The 18087-nt window shown below is 39.3% G+C and overlaps 1 protein-coding gene across 15 annotated transcripts in view; it reads left to right on the top strand.

Annotated features, from left to right (window-relative positions):
- The window catches only part of LOC126281331 (cytoplasmic dynein 1 intermediate chain), a 183071-nt gene that overhangs the window by 79833 nt on the left and 85151 nt on the right, over positions 1-18087 (top strand). For all 15 annotated transcript variants that reach the window (XM_049980207.1, XM_049980205.1, XM_049980209.1 and 12 more), the window contains exon 4: positions 5298-5413. In XM_049980207.1, the coding sequence (XP_049836164.1) occupies positions 5298-5413 (116 nt within the window). The remainder of the gene's footprint in view (positions 1-5297; positions 5414-18087) is intronic.

Raw genomic sequence — 18087 nt, 5'->3', positions numbered from 1 at the left:
CGTATTTTATGGACCTTTATCCAAGAGGAAGTTCATGTTCATAGTTCTTTCCTTCCGTCAGTTGGGCTTAATGTGTAGTCGCTTTTAACTTCTTTTTTGTTTTAGTGTTCTAAAGTAATGGCATGGGTGCGTATGACCTCAGTTGTTTTTGTGCCCTAAAACAAAACAAAGCAAAACATCCCTACTGTTGCTGAGCTGTGCAATACACCTTCGGTGCTACTCTGTGCATCCAAACTAACATGTTCATTTTGCTGGTAGGGAGCTCTACCTCCCACAGTAGAGGCCAAGATCTGGAGTAATGATTGTATTTCACATTGTGAGTGTCTGCTCTGAACCTAACTTGCCCTACTGTTGCCTCTCATCAAGGAGAAATAGCGTGCACTCTGATGGTCTGTACCACATCGTCAGATCTTTCTCGACCTCTCCTTCATACTGAAAGACTCAATAAACCCTGTGGTTTTTCACTGCCTGTTCCCAGATGTTCTCAGTGCATTTCTGTACTTGGATATGGTATTCGCTGGCAACTCTACAGATGATGGATGATCAAGTTTTGCCTTCACGCATCCCAGATGCACTGAACTACACTCCCTGCCAAATACATGCAGCGCATTCACAGCAGAATTGTTAGCCATCTCTGGGGCCCACAGTCACCTTCGTTATTGCATTGGTGAGTCATTCTTAATCGGCAGTGGCTCCTAGAGTAGTCTTCAGGCTATTGACTAGTGCTTCACACCCATTGGGTGTGACTACCCTGTATCTCCTGTATTACCTCCACCACACTGGAAGGTCATTCATCTTTGTATGGACCCCTGGACACATCGGGATCCCAGGGAATGATTGGAACTGGAGTTTTGGTCAACTCTACACAGACAATTGTCAGAGACTTGGAATTTGAATTGATGTGACCCGGTTTCTCTAAATAAACTATGAACGAGACCAGACTGTTTCAGTCCTCCCTTCCCACCTCTCGCAGGGAATCTACTGTCTTGTCAGCCTCACATCAGTCACACTTGGTCAGTCCGTGGCCATATCCTCTGATGTGAGTATCCACCCCACTGTCAGTGTGCTGCCCATCTCACTGTGGTGTCTAATTTGGCCGCCTTATGGTGAAATCTTAAACTTGTTGACATGCTACCTTTGGTGCTAGTGGACGACTCCAAAGGCAGTGAATTTGTTTTACATTTTACCTGTGAAAGTGAGTTTTACTCCTTTCTGTGCTGTAAACCATTTAGCCTTGTCGGCCTTGTAGAGGGATTGGGGGGTACCCACCCCATCACCTGCTCCACCCGGAGGGGTCCCATGGCTGCCCCATCTGGGTGGCCTAGCCTGAACCCTTCCTTTCCCAACTTTTCAATTCCTCTTATTCTTTTACATCTGTCATCGGTTGATAGACTTGTCATCATTTTTCTCTTTCCTGGAGCTTATCTTGTCTGTGTATCTAATTATCTTGCAGCAATGGAGGGTGTGCCTGCAGTCGCGTAACATGTACCGGGGGCTACCAACTACTTTTGTCCGTGGGACAGCTCTCCCACCTTTACCCTTTACCTCTTTCTAACTTCTAATTGCTTCTATTTCTTGGTTTCCTTGACTCTCAGATGCAGTCAAATCCACTTGGATTTGTCCTTTGTGTCCTCCTTTCAGGGGACTGTTCCTGGCTTGACACACACAAGATTAAGGGATCAGTGATTTCAGGGCTTGGCCCCTTTAACCCCATCAGTCCATCCATCCAATAATTAGTATTCAGTAATGGGGGTAGCCATCCAAAAAGATACCAGGTATGAACAGATATGAGTACATACAGACAGTGTATCAGCTGAAAGATGCAGATAATGTAAATGTGGAACCAGTGACACAGAATGAAGTAGAATTGACTTTAAAATGGATGAAACATAATAAATTCACTGGACCAGATGATGTTCCAGCACTTGAGCCAGTGAATTATGGACCAAGTATTTTATGGAAAATACCGGCATATTTCTTTAATCAACTGGTCAGAGTCAAGAGCTACCAGGGAATTTTAATATTTCTGTAATAAATTCCATTAAATAAAAAAGGGAGGGCAGACAGACAGGATGGGTAATAATTATGAGGCATCATTGTAACAAACTTGATAGAAAGGTTGTATGACCAGATTTTGAGAAACTAAATCAGTGCAGAAATTGTAGACATTGAAGAACAGAGTGAGTTTAGAACTGCCTGATTGTGTATTTGCAGTATATTCTCCCTGTGCCAGTTCATAGAAAATAGATCTGATTAAAATTTGGAAACCCCTTTAGTGTTAATAGATTTCAAAAAACCATATAACATACTACCAACCGATCTATACTGTTGCCTAGTAGAACTGGAGAAATAAATGCAGTAAAATGGGAATTCAGTTAGAAGACCAAAGTTTATATGCCATTTTATTCACAGGCAACTAGCTGATGGTTGTGATTAATGAAGACATCTCCCATATAGTGAGAAAATTAATAAAAGAATGTAGCAAATGGGACTGAAATTAAACATCAAGCTGACACAATACTTAATCATGGAATGCAGTTGGTAGATCTTGAAATAGCAGAAAATTTAACAACTGGTAACTGAGAAACTTACAAATACCTAGGGAGTATAATTAGTAAAGATAGGTCATGTGAGGATGACTTGAGAAGTAGGAGATTGAAAGGAAAGCAATATCAAAATTTATCTCCCTTTTATAATCCATAAAAATTGGTTTCAAAACAAAGCTTAATATATAAAGGTATTATGGAAGAACTACAAGAAGATTAAAGCTGTAGAAATGGACTTTCTGAGATGAGCATCAAGGATCTCTCATGTGGAACATAGAATAAATGAGGATGTGCTGAAAATAACACACAAGCAAGGTGGTACAATGAATGAAATAGGCTGCATATTTTATGGTTTAGACACTTCATAAGAATGGGACAAGAAAGAATACCCAAAAATATATTTGGAAATATAATGTAACTGGATAGATAAAAAATGTACTTACCAAGAAGCTGCAGGAGATGGTTCAAATGGCTCTGAGCACTATGCGACTTAACATCTGTGGTCATCAGTCACTTAGAACTTAGAACTAATTAAACCTAACTAACCTAAGGACATCACACACATCCATGCCCGAGGCAGGATTCGATCCTGCGACCGTAGCAGTCGCACGGTTCCGGACTGAGCGCCTAGAACCGCGAGACCACCGCGGCCGGCAGCTGCAGGAGAACAAATGTGAATGTACACTGATAGACTGAGAATGCAGAGGAGACCATGACTTAAAATGTATTCAAGAGATAGAAAAGAGTATAAGAAACAGAAATTTGATTATTGAAGACACTCAGACTGGTTATTGCTGAGGCTGAGGTGAGTGATGTAACAGGACGCTTAGGACTCTTGCCAATATATATACTGAAAGATGTTAAGTCAAAACAGTGCTCCTGAAGTAGACAATATTCCCTCAGAATTACTGATATCCTTGGAAGAGCCACATGACACAACTATTCCACATGCTGTGCAAGATGAATGAGACAGAGATCTACCCTCAGGTTTCAAGGAGACTGTAGTAATTCCAATTCCAAAGAAAGGAGTCGCTAACTGGTCTGAATATTACTGAGCTATTGGTTTAATAAGTCATGGTTGCAAAATACTGATGAAAATCGCTTACAGAAGAATAGGAGAAGCTGATCTTGGTGAAGATCTGTTTGGATTCCAGAAAAATGTATGAACACATGAGACAATACTGATCCTGCAACTTATCTTAAGAGATAGGATACAGAAAGGCAAACTTACATTTATAGCATTTGTAGACTTGGACAAAGCTTTTGATAAAATTGACTGGAAAGCACTTGTTAGAATTCTGAGGGTAGCAGGGGCAAATTACAGGGAGAAAAAGGTTATATGCAGTTTTACGTAAATGAGATGGTGGTTATGAGAGTCTAGGGGCGTGAATGGGAAGCAGTCATCGAAAAGGGAGTGTGACAGGGTTGTAGACAATCTCCAGTGTTGTTCAATCTGTACACTGAGCAATTGTAAAGGAAGCCAGAGAAAAACTTTGATAAGGAATTGAAGTATAGGGAGCAAAAATAAAATGTTTGAGGTTTGTCAATGACATTGTAATTCTGCAGATACAGCAAAGGACATGGAAGTGCTATTGAACAGAATATACAGTGTCTTGAAAGGTGAATATAAGATGAACATTGACAAAAGTAGAGTTAAATCAGGCAGTGATGAGGAAATTAGATTAGGAAATGAGGAACTAAAATTGAATTTCAAATTTGAGTAGTAAAATTACTGATAATGACCGAAGTAGAGAGGACATAAAATGTAGACTGCCAAGGCAAGATGAGCATTTACAAAGAACAGAAATTTGATAACATTGAGTATGGATTTAAGTATTAGGAAGTCTTCCCTGTCAGTTTTCATTTGGAGTGTAGCTTTGTACAGAACCGCGATGTGAACAATAAACAGTTTAGACAAGAATAAAATGGCAGCCTTTGAAATGTGGTGCTACTGAAGAATGCTGAAAATTATTGAATGGTTAGATTGTGTTGCTAATGAGGAAGTACTGAATAGAATTGAAGAGAGAAGAAATCTGTAGCATAACTTGACTAAAATAGCGGTTCGGTTGATAGGTCATGTTGTGAGACATCAACGAATCATCAATTTACTATTGAAGGAAGTGTGTGTAAGCATGTTCAATGAAATGTGGGTTCCAAGAGGTACTCGGAGATGGAGAGGCTTGCACAGGATGGAGCAACATGAGGAGCTACATGAAATCATCTTCAGACTGAAGACCACAATAAGAGTGGCCTGATTATTGTAGTATTATTATATGAACTGACAATTTTGAGTATTTTATATGAATTGATAACTACAGTTGCTCTAACTTGTGACATATTTATGATAAGATTAGAAAAAACCGGATAATATAATAATAATAATAATAATAATAATAATAATAATAATAATAATGGGCAAATAAAAAGAACCAGAAGACCAAGAAGAACGGAAAGTGAACCAGCTTTATTTAGCGTCTTCCACATGGGAGCTTTACAACTAATAATAATAATAATAATAATAATAATAATAATAATAATAATAATACACAGGACAATAACTGAGGCATTTGAGATTAATGTTAATCTCAAATGTCTTGGTTATTGTCCTATTGCTCATTCAATATTGTTTTTGTCCTTATGAATTATGGTCTGTTTATTTTTGGTTGTTATGGGTTATACATATGTAATGGAATAGACTCATAATATTCATTATGATTTGAAGCATAGATTAATTATTGTCATTACTCTTAGGAAACGGGTGCCGCAGTTGAGTGTTGTCAGTGTACAGAGCACGAACATTCCTCCTAAAGAGATCGTCACATATGCTAAGCAGACACAGACAGCACATACAGGGCATGAAAGAGACGGTGAGTTTGTGGCTTCTCATTGCTAATTTTTGTTGCACATGCTATATTTTTATGCATTTATTTTCATTTGGCAACTTCAATAGCTTATTGGTAAAACACATGTTGCTTGCAATAACAAATTTTGCAACAAGATTTTGATTTTTATAATCACAGCATTTGTTTCAAGTGTGTGTACTGTACAAATAAGGCTTTGTGGAACGAAGTCAACTGAATTGTGTGAGAAGAAAGTTTCTTTTTTTGTGATAGAACTAATATACTACATAGTGTCAACAATGCCGGTTGATAAAACATAAAAACAAGAGTATTGTGGGAAGATCTAAAGTAAAATTTGATCACACTAAATAAAAACAAATGAGAGAACTCAAAGTGCACAAAACTCATTAAATCCTTAGTAATTTTTAGAACTGATTCTTCTTGTTCTGAATTGTTTTGCTTTGTCAGTTCGACATGTAACTCATAATTCATATTAAAGGTACACGAAGGTTAACCTTCATTTACTCCCTATCTCCTTAAGAGCCCACACACTCCCATTCTCCCTTCCCTAACAACATATCGTATACCTTCCTCTTCCTCCTTGCTCCCTTCATTGTCTCTCATCAGTTTCAGTTGCACAGTTGCAAGTGGTGAGTCAAACTGAGTTCACGCACTAATCAGAATAATCATACAATGAAGGTTTTCATGACCAGATGTCTTAGCCTCTGTTGATTCTTCCAGGTTGCATGTCCGTGTTCCATGAAACTTTTTCGTTCCTATTGTTTCATCCAGAGCTGTACTGGACATCTTTATGTGATCACAGAGATAATTCTTGTCAGAGATTAAATTTAACTACAACTGCCACCTGTAAAAAGTAAAACTATTAATCAATTCTGTAGACTCATAACCATATGTCACTTAGTCTAACATATGTAAAATATGGGAATAATTTTAATAGACAAGAAGAATCCAAGGAACTCTGTGATACATGGACAGTAGCTCTACAGAATTGATAGATAAGTTTTATCTTACAGTCAGTAGTTAAGTTGTATCTCTGCTGATCACATGTGTACTGTTCCGTATTGACAACATTGATTTATTCATCCTCCAAAACAGGAAACCAGGAGGTAGATGCAGTGGTAGTGTTTAGGTTACATGAAGAAAATAGTAACAGAAGAAATTTGTGAATTGTAGATGCTGAGGGCAGCTGCCCCTGGATAAAAGTTTGTCCAGTGAATTACCTGGTAACTCTATTTGCCACCTAGACACTGTTCTAAGTTGCCACAGCCAACTGAAAACTCAAACTGGCATGTCTTAGCATATGCAGCAAGCATGATCCTCACTCCTTATAAGTGCAACATTAGTGGACTGATGCAGGTTAGAATGAGATGGGAAATGAATAAAAGTGCTGAGATAATGGTCCCCAACTGCAAGAGAGAAGTATCCACCATAAGAATGGCACAAAATGATGCGAAACACTTTTTGCTAACCTTACAAGGGAGGACAGTGGCATTTAGCTGTCAGCTGAACACCGTTTCTGCCAAACAATGAGTTTGCTAATATGTAAAGGCCAGGAACAATTCATCTAGAGACTACGAGAAGGTGAAGGATCGAAACATGTTTGTCTGGACACACCAAGGAGACGCAAAGCCAATTGCCAGATTGGTCGATGATAGTAAAGTACCAGTAGGGTTGGTGAGTCAACTGCAGAGCGGGAGAAGCATTGGGCTTCCAGAACCATTTTACAACCCCCCATTTTCGCATTCAGAGTAGTCTTTAGCATGAATGTTCAGACGCCAACTAGTTGCTAAATGCCAGCCTCGAATAAGCTTCGTTTAATTCTCCTTTTTCGCTTGGAATGCTACTTTCGGATGTTTTCATTTTAAGATGCTTCTAGTGATTGGTATTTTTGCTAATCAGACACTGACTTCTGTTGCAGCAACAGTCAACCCCTTACTTTTCCTCATGTTTGTAAATAGCCTTCAGTGGAATAGTCTAGTCCAAATGTAATACATAATTACTATTCAAACCCTTGAGTTCTTAGTCTCATACAAGTATTCTTATTGAGTCCCAAAACCCACCTCTAAGTAAGTGACCTGTGGCAGCGTTTGCCACTGAACCGAGAAATCACCTGCCACAACTGGAAGTTCGTCACTCTCCGTTTGCTCCCTGACTGCTTGGAAATTGCACACTGAAGTGAAGCCCCTCAAGTCCTCACACACTTCCTCTAGTCTATGGCAGTACTACACGATACTTGGGCCACACACCTTTTATATCTTTCTCCAACACCCGACCTGTCGACAAGGCTCAGTGTAATCAAGAGCTGCTCTGAAAATATCCAGTACAACTCCAGACAAAATGTTAGAAACAGAAAGATTTCATGGATCACAACCGCACAACCCCAAAGAGTCAACAGCAGCTAAACTGAATAATACACTGATGGCAAAAAATTGCAACACCAAAAAAATTATTGAAGTAGAGCATATTTGTCTGCGTAACGTATTTAAATGATTAACATTGTAAGATCACAGGCTAATGTAAGAGCAAAATAAGCCACTGAAAAGGTAAAATGCTGGTATTTTAGCAACTGGTGTAACCACCAAAATATTGCATTCAAGAATTCAAATGTGCATTTATTGTGTTGTACAAGTGCCGGTTGTCAGTTTGTGGGATCGGTCGATACGGGGACGGTTAATGCTGTTTCTGGATGATGCAGGACTCGGATGTTCAATGATATATCATATGTGCTCGATTAGAAACAGATCTGGTAATCAAGCAGGCCGTGGCAACATGTCGACACACTTCAGAGTGTTATTGGGCTACAACAACGGCATGGGGGCGAGCATTATCCTGTTGGGAAACACCCCACGGAATACTGTTCACGAATAGCAACACAACAGGTCGAAGCACCAGATTGATGTACAGATTTGCAGTCAGGATGCGTGGGATAACCACGAGAGTGCTGCTGCTGTCATGTGAAATCGCACCCCAGACCAGGTGTAGGTCCAGTGTGTCTAGCATGCAGACGGGTCGGCTGCAGGCCCTCAACAGGCCTCGTTCTAATGAACACACAGCACATCAGTGCCCTGAGGCAGAAACAGCTTTCATCAAAAACACAACAGACTTCCATTGTTCCCTCCAAAGAACTACCACTTGACACCACCAAAGTTGCAAATAGCGGTGTTTGGAGTCAGTGGAATATGTGATGCAGGGTATCGGTCTCAGAGCTGTCCTTGAAGAAACCAATTTGTAACAGTTCATTGTGTCACTGAGGTGCCAACTGTTACTCAAATTGCTGCTGCAGATGCAGTACGATGCCCCAGAGCCACATGCAGAACACAATGGTCCTTCCCTCTTGGTAGTGCCACGTGTCCATCTGGAACCTGGTCTTCTCGTGACTGTACATTCCCGTGTTAACCACTGCCAGCAGTCATTCACTGTGGCCACATACCTGCCAAGCCTTCCTGCAATATCACGGAAGGAACATCCTGTTACACAACCTCATTCAAACTTGGTGAGGTGTTGATAATGCCATCTTTGTCACCTTAAAGGCATTCTTGACAAATGTCAACTGCAATACAAGTGCTGCTGTTATGCATTTGGCATGAGATTTGAAAAGACATCATCCCTCAGATGTATAAACATGCTACCAACTTTCGCTTAAATTGCAGAAGTCCTTCTTGGTGTTGTGATTTTTTTCTGTCAATGTGTATTATTGTATCAATCAGGTTAATGAACAGGCTTTTAACAATAATTAGTAGAAACTTAAAAGCATAGACTACATTGACAGTAGATGAGAATCTTTTGTAAACAAATTATTTCACAAACTTTCGCAAACTTGATGTTACCCTTTGTACCTCCGATTTCCCTCTCTGCTATGTGTGTGGCGTGTAGCTCATTTATATCACCTGCATTCCCACCTGGTTGGTTGGAAGTACTATTTTTAAATGGGCTTTGTTACCAGTAGTACAATGGTAGCTGTGCTTGCAGTTAAGCATTTCATACCGGACTGGAATATGTGCAGTATAAATTATTTGGCTTATTTTGTAAAAAAGGTCTCCTTTGATGGGAAAACACGAGGTGTGAAACCAAAATATTATGCTGTAAGTGAACATGTCACAACAAATTATGTCTATCCATATGACATAAATACATAAATAACCAAACAGTAATTGCCCTTATGACCATGCAGGAATGATCTAAATTGATAGAATGTACTTTCATGCATCAGTATCAAACTGTGTGTTCATATTTGTCTGCTTAATTTAATTTGCAAGAACTGTTTTTGACATTTGTGTTTCCTGTGTGTAAAGGGATAAGGACATTTTGTCTGCAGTCAATTCTGTCTTGTGTTACTCTTGAGCTGGAATAGGATGAGATAATAACTAATACCATCAAACTATTTTAATTTTTTTTCACTAAACATTCCTGGAACTTAAATAATGATTCTACAAATTCTCAGAAAGGCTACCCTAAAGCATGTAACAAGTTTGTGTTGCATGATACAATAAATAATCTAATGGTGTTATTATGTGTTTCTGTATTTTCTCCTTACCCTTAAAACTACAGTATATAATCTAACATATTTGATTTGATTAACTGCTCATATGATTGTTTTCCAGATTCTGACCTACATTAAGATCTGAACAGTAACACTAACATTGACTTTTATTGCTTTGCTTAGAAGGTTATAATGAAACAGTGGAAATACTCCCAATGAATATATGCCTTTATCACAGTCTGCTGTAATTTTTGAAGTACAAGTTTCCCCATACATTCTGCATTTTTTAAATATAACTGCAAAGTATTATAAGATTGTGGCTGTATATTTGTGTCATTATTGGTGTTTCCTGTCCCACTACTGTTTCATCTGTCACGTGCTTATGCTTTCCTTCTGTCAATCTGTGATGTCACCTTAGGATTTCTCTCTTGTTGTGTTTGTTGCTAACATTCCTCTTTCTCTATCTATTTGTAGTGCTTCATCACTGGTTGATTTTCTTTCAGTTTTTACTTCTCTTCTGTACTTTATTTTTGAAGTATGTTAATATGTTGGTAGGATGGCATCAACGTATTGTTGCTAAGCTCATCATACATTAGGAGTATTGTCCTCTTACCCCAGTGAGCAAAGACTAAAAAAAGGTCAACTGGAAGAAAAACAGTGTAGTCACAAATTTTTGTGGAGTATTAGGAGGGAGTACCATGAGCACATATAAAAATCTTGACTGATAGAGTGGAGCATTGAAGAGTCAAGTCGGAGGGATTTAAAGGTCACTCTCTAATGTTTTTCTTCAATAACTCGAAAACTGCGTCCTCTAAAAAGATGTTTCCCAGTACAAAATTAAAATACATTAAATTTCCTACAACAAAGGTCTTATTTATTTTTTCTCTAGGACAAATACTTTGTGTTGCAGGGGATGGGATAATCACGAATTATTAAAAATATTTTTTTAACAATATTACTATTTCTTTAAATGAAATTGCTTGAAAACAAATATTAAATGAACATACCACATCTAAGTGCAAGAGCCATATTTAGGGATACATTATGTTCCGGGTGTGTAAAAGTAACAGGGTGGGAGGGGGTAGACGTCCAAGGGAAGGTAGCTCACTGGATTGTGTTCTCGCACTTCCTTCTTTCATAGGTCTGCAAACTGGATATCAAGCAGGTGATTATCTGCTGCACTGTCACAAGAGGCAGCTACAGGGTGTTTGACAAAGTTCTACTGTCCTACACAGTGCACCTTCTTGGTCACTGGCTGTGCCATGCCTAGACGTGTAGGGGGGACAGGGGTGATACTTTTCCACATAGAATGCAGATATGAGTTAGTAGTAATACTAGCGCAAGAACCACGTACACTTTATTAAGTGGTTACCTTTTCACAATTTAAGTGAGCTGTTGCCTGAAAAAGTTTGACAACTGGTGCTGTCAATGTATTAAACGATGTCGATTTCATTGTTAGCACTGTCACTGGCTGGAATACTTCTGACAGCGTGAGGGGAATCAAATTCATCACCCCAGCCTCATCTCTCCCAATGTTTGGAGAGACCAGTGGCATAAATTGTGACAGAAGTAGGTCATTTAGGTGTTAGAACTTCAAATATTTCCCCATAAGACAGGCAATGCATTACAGCAGATTACTGTTGGAGACTTGAATGTGATCAGTCCCATTCATCAAATACACCCACACCGTAGTAGAAGATATATTGTGGGTGTATGATAAGTGGCTCCACTTAGTGAAGCCCACGTGTCAGCAGTTCCTTAAGGCACTGCAGTGTATCTATAGCACAGTTACGGGTGAAAGAAATTCGATAACTTCCTGGTCATTCATTAATTCACCACTAAGTGACTAAAACACATTTACATGGCTTTATAACACACTGCATAGAAAGCAGCATTTACTAGTCAGCGACATCACAGTTTACATAAAAGCTCACTTAACAACTGCAAATAAGTACTCATTTAATAAACTAAAAATAGCTTCACCCATAAACACATGCACAGTATGGTTATTTTGGCTATTCACATAACAGAACTGACAGATATTGCTGGGTAGGAATAGTTTGTCTGTAAACTGAGAACTGAGCAAGCACTCATGCTGGAGGAAGTCGCCTTTCCGAAAAGAACCTTATAGCTGCCATACAGGATGACAAAGAATCTATTTCCCCCCACAGCACTGTAGAACAGTGGGCAGAAATATATGTAATTTCTGTCCGTAAGTGTTACTCGTGTTAGTATTATCAGTAACTCATCTCTTCATTCCATGTAGTTTTAACATACCTTATTTACTCAAATCTAAGCCGCACTTTTTTTCTGGTTTTTGTAATCCAAAAAAACCACCTGCGGCTTAGAATCGAGTGCAAAGTAAGCGGAAGTTCTGAAAAATGTTGGTAGGTGCCACCACAACTAACTTCTGCCATCCAATATATGTAGCACTACACGGGCATGCTTTGCAGGCACAAAGATAAATACTGGCGCCAAAACCAATGTGTCAGTAAATAAATTAAAAGAAAAGGTAGAAGAATGTAAACATTGTGCCATGTATTCTTTCGTGTTTGCTGCTATCTCATTTAAATCCTGTCTGCCTAATAAACTACGAAACTAGAGTGAGACAACAGCAAACGCGGAAGAATATACATATCATGTCATGTTTATGTTTGTATTATTCTTTTGCTGAACAGTGATACAGTCAGAAATGAAATACAAATCTAAGATGTCTCTAATTTCTGTGCAGAATGTAATGTACTAAAGAGACATCTGCAAAGATTTTCAAATGGAGAAAAACTTTTGTTAACTCTCGTTTGGAACATCTTCTATCATATGCAGTATATTATTTGGTTCTTGTTGATCATTATCAAAGAAAGCAGCAGTGTGAGTAACAACAAATAGTAGTCTCTTGCCGTTGTTTCGCTTATGAGACAATTCCTATCTTTTTCTTATTGTAAGCCGCGGTAGTGCATACGAAAACAAGCCATGCCATGAGCGGCGGCAGGTCGTAAACACTCATTATCAGAATGTGATAAACAATGCATGACACAGTACAATAATGCATTTTCAGCTTAGAGTGACATAAACACCTATAACAAAGAGAACAGCACTTATCGGACCAAACAAAATAAGCAATTGATTCAAACCAGACGAAGCATGTGAAAAAGGAAGGGTACCCGGATAAAAACGGACGGTGCGCCTGACACACAGCAATGGCTACTTGGTAAAGCTTAACTGTTAAGCTTAAGACTCGAACCAAACTACTGTAGATGTATCTTCTTCCATTCGACCTCAATTGTCTCGTATTACAATGGACCAACTTTGTTTCTATTTGGAGGGGTGGTCAAAACTTTCCTCTCAACTTGTATTTCAAGTCTCATTTTTCAGGTGCAGCTTAGGTTCGAGTAAATACGGTACTTTGTGGTAAATATCTCCCCACCTCCCCCATATATATCTGCCCAGAGTCACCAGTTATTCATAAGGCATATGGTGGAGGTTTGGTATATAGTTTCTTGTGACATAGTGGAGTAGACAGTGGGGAATCATCTACTTGATCTTCAGCTTGCAGACCTTTGAAGAAGAGAAATGCAAGAGCACAATGTGATGGCCTACCTTCCATTGCACTTATATACCTACTCCCCAAACAATTTATTCCTAAATATGAAATATGGCTTTACTGCCCTTAGATGCGATGCACACATTCAATATTTGTTTTTAAACTAGTTTATTTAAAGAAAACCATTAACTTTACGCTGTTAAACCAGTATTTTTAATAGTCTTATTCTTCCATCATCTGCAATGTGGAAACTAACGGTTCTAGAGAAAAAAATAAATAGGAACTTATTTGTAGAAAATTATATATAGCTCAATTTTCTATCAGGAAATATTTTTACTGGAGGTCACAATTTTAGAGTTATTGAAGAAAAACATAGAAAAGTTACTTTTAAACACCTGTCACGTCAATGCACACATTCCGTCGATCAGGAATTTTAGTATGTTGTTAATAGTACGCCCTTCTACCATTGTACAAGAATTTGTCACTACACAAAGTTTTCCTCTAATTTTCCTTCATTAACTGACTATATAATGTATACAATCAATGAGCTTGCAGATACGTGTACTTGGAAGTTTAAATGTAAGGTTTATATTGCGTCTTCTCTGTGAAAAAATACTTTACTGCGAGAACTATAGAAAATGACACTAACTGCATATGTAATAACTTATCACTTCAAAATTTGGTATGTAGAAGCTAATTTGAGCCATGTCCAATATATTTTACTGGAAAACAAATTTGATAGCAGTGGACCAGCATACAGCTGAACTGGTCTGAACAATGTAACAGATGTGAATTGTGAACATTCTTGGGTAAGACAGCAATTGCTTTGATGCCTGTGGAGTGGCTAGCCATGTTCTGAACAACAGTTAAATATACTGCTACAACTGCAGAAAAGATTGAAAATAATTCAGTCTCCATTTTTAAATACATTGAAAAGCGTGAGGAAAAATGTAATCTTTCCCTGTTCTGCAGTTACCAACTCCATAGGCATTCATGATATTTCATGTTAAGACATTGACACTGTGTGTGTTTTTATTTCAAGACAGATGCTGTCTTGTTTTAATTTACTGGATGTGTTGGTACATTAATGAAACCAGATAAAGGTTGCACATTTTTCTTAGTTGGTAGGTATCACATCTGTGATTGTACCCAGTACACCTTTCAACAGGAATAAAGGATGCCATTATGTGTTGAGCTTCCCACATCGCTTTGTGGCTTGTGACACCCTGACAAAATGTAATATTTGTGCAGTGTTGCTTGATAAAGTCCAAGGGGACAAAATTAGGTAATCATAAATGAAATTAAGTGCTTGTTTTAAGGAAAGAAACCTTGCACAGGAAATACTACTTTCAAGAAATTTTCTGTATTCTTTCACATCAGGAAATTGCATTGATACAGCCCATTTTGCTGTGCACATTCAGTGTGTGGATATCATAGTAATCAGTTTTATTCTTGGGCTTCCCATCTTGTTCATCATTAATAATAGTGTCACAAATGATTTGTAGCTTCTGGGGAAAGAGAGGACAGTGAGCTAATGTGGAACAATTTACACTGATTCTCAGCAGAACTGAACAAATTTCAGGCCAACATTGTGGAAATACCTTCACTTATAGTCATTAATAGGAAGTTTTAAATTATGATGCTTTGTAATGAAGGCATTGCTGTTTTTGTATGTGTTTTGTCATTTTATGCTGATACCCTTGTTATGATGAACATTTTTAGTTCCTTTAATACCGAATCACTATTTTCCTATTACCTTGTTAAATTTTTTTTAACCCGCATTCCTTTTCAGACAATATTGCAAAATGCTTTAATTTGCATTCAACTTGGAATGAATTACTTCACCTTAATTGGGTATCACATATCACATTGCTCATCCACTCTTTGCAAACACATTTAATGATCTGCATTTAAGGTGCTTGTACTTTTCAATCCTACATAAAATCCAACTTTAATTTCTGTGTTCGGTTTCATGACACATTACTGAAATGTTTTGAGCTAGTGGGTTGTATCATTTGTGTGTATCACTTCAGTTACATTGTCCTGATTTGAAAGCAGTTACATTATTTGATGTGTTATATTTATAACACATCAATATATAAGGTGAACAAGGGGAAACTATTGGAGGAGAAAAGATTGTTAGTTGACAGGAGTTAATTTAAAGTTTACTTTTCTACAACATTATGTGGTGCAAAGCAGTGGAGTTGTAAGAAACACTGAAATTTGGACAGAGTACCAAACGATTTGAACTCTAAGAACGGGTTGGTAATACACTCCTGGAAATGGAAAAAAGAACACATTGACACCGGTGTGTCAGACACACCATACTTGCTCCGGACACTGCGAGAGGGCTGTACAAGCAATGATCACACGCACGGCACAGCGGACATACCAGGAACCGCGGTGTTGGCCGTAAAATGGCGCTAGCTGCGCAGCATTTGTGCACCGCCACCGTCAGTGTCGGCCAGTTTGCCGTGGCATACGGAGCTCCATCACAGTCTTTAACACTGGTAGCATGCCGCGACAGCGTGGACGTAACCGTATGTGCAGTTGACGGACTTTGAGCGAGGGCGTATAGTGGGCATGCGGGAGGCCGGGTGGATGTACCGCCGAATTGCTCAACACGTGCGGCGTGAGGTCTCCACAGTACATCGATGTTGTCGCCAGTGGTCGGCGGAAGGTGCACGTGCCCGTCGACCTTGGACCGGACCGCAGCAACGCACAGATGCACGCCAAGACCGTAGGATCCTACGCAGTGCCATAGGGGACCGCACTGCCACTTCCCAGCAAATTAGGGACACTGTTGCTCCTGGGGTATCGCCGAGGACCATTCGCAACCGTCTCCATGAAGCTGGGCTACGGTCCCGCACACCGTTTGGCCGTCTTCCGCTCACGCCCCAACATCGTGCAGCCCGCCTCCAGTGGCGTCGCGACAGGCGTGAATGGAGGGGCGAATGGAGACGTGTCATCTTCAGCGATGAGAGTCGCTTCTGCCTTGGTGCCAATGATGGTCGTATGCGTGTTTGGCGCCGTGCAGGTGAGCGCCACAATCAGGACTGCATACGACCGAGGCAAACAGGGCCAACACCCGGCATCATGGTGTGGGGAGCGATCTCCTACACTGGCCGTACACCTCTGGTGATCGTCGAGGGGATACTGAATAGTGCACGGTACATCCAAACCGTCATCGAACCCATCGTTCTACCATTCCTAGACCGGCAAGGGAACTTGCTGTTCCAACAGGACAATGCACGTCCGCATGTATCCCGTGCCACCAAATGTGCTCTAGAAGGTGTAAGTCAACTACCCTGGCCAGCAAGATCTCCGGATCTGTCCCCCATTGAGCATGTTTGGGACTGGATGAAGCGTCGTCTCACGCGGTCTGCACGTCCAGCACGAACGCTGGTCCAACTGAGGCACCAGGTGGAAATGGCATGGCAAGCCGTTCCACAGGACTACATCCAGCATCTCTACGATCGTCTCCATGGGAGAATAGCAGCCTGCCATGCTGCGAAAAGTGGATATACACTGTACTAGTGCCGACATTGTGCATGCTCTGTTGCCTGTGTCTATGTGCCTGTGGTTCTGTCAGTGTGATCATGTGATGTATGTGACCCCAGGAATGTGTCAATAAAGTTTCCCCTTCCTGGGACAATGAATTCACGGTGTTCTTATTTCAATTTCCAGGAGTGTATAATATTAGAGTTGTTAAAAGTAATTGATTTGGTGTCCAGAATCTATGAAAGAAAAGACTATCAAATTTTTTCAGAAAAATAATACAGTCTTAAGTGACAGGTAATGTGGAAAGTATTGTCTCTCATCCGGACTTCACATTCTCGCACATTGCTGGCTAGAACAACAACAAGAAGAAAAATTGAGAAGCATTAGACAGAAATCAAGTATTAGCTCCTTGGGCCAAAGCCAGGATACCTTTCTGAATCTAAAGAGAAACTGCAGACAGTGTAAGATGTAATAGGATATTTCAACTTCTGACAGTCTTCTAAATTCAAACAGAGGTGTAATATACCAAAGGAACAAGTAAACATGAGGTTTGTATGTAATCCTCATTGGATTGAACTTGATTGTCAAAGAAACAGCAAACAATCTAAAATAAAATTTCAGAATAGATGAAAGATGCAAAAGGAATGGTACTATCATTCAATTTTGTATTCAGCATATCTGTTTTCAACAAACCTAACAAAGATTTATTGAAGGAGATGCACAGTCTGCTTAGCAAAGATTTTGGGATAAAGGTGAAGAAAGTAGAGACCAATAGTGGGGAAGTATAAAGAAGAATAGTGACATCCTAAGCATCAAAACTGGAGGAGAAACAGTACACACACTTAAAGATTTATTATGTCAGAGGAGCAAGATTTGTGTGATGTCAAAGCAAGGAAAAGTAACAGCCCTCTTTAGATAAATTGCTCTGTTGGTGCTGTGTATTGATGTGGAACTGAAAACATTTCAGAACAGTGTGTCTGAAACAGCACAGTATGGAAGTGAAACTTAGATTTTAGGAAAATAATGAATAACCTGTGATAATTTAAAACATGATGTTATAAAAGTTTACTAAACATTATGTGGCCAGGTAAAATGAAAAATGAAGAGCTCAATGAAGATTAATGAAGAAATATGTGTAAATGTCTTACAGGAAGAAAC

The sequence above is a fragment of the Schistocerca gregaria genome, chromosome 7 (assembly GCF_023897955.1).
Source record: "Schistocerca gregaria isolate iqSchGreg1 chromosome 7, iqSchGreg1.2, whole genome shotgun sequence".
In the NCBI taxonomy this organism is placed as follows: Eukaryota; Metazoa; Arthropoda; class Insecta; order Orthoptera; family Acrididae; genus Schistocerca; species Schistocerca gregaria.
This window is presented reverse-complemented; position numbering and strand designations above follow the sequence as displayed.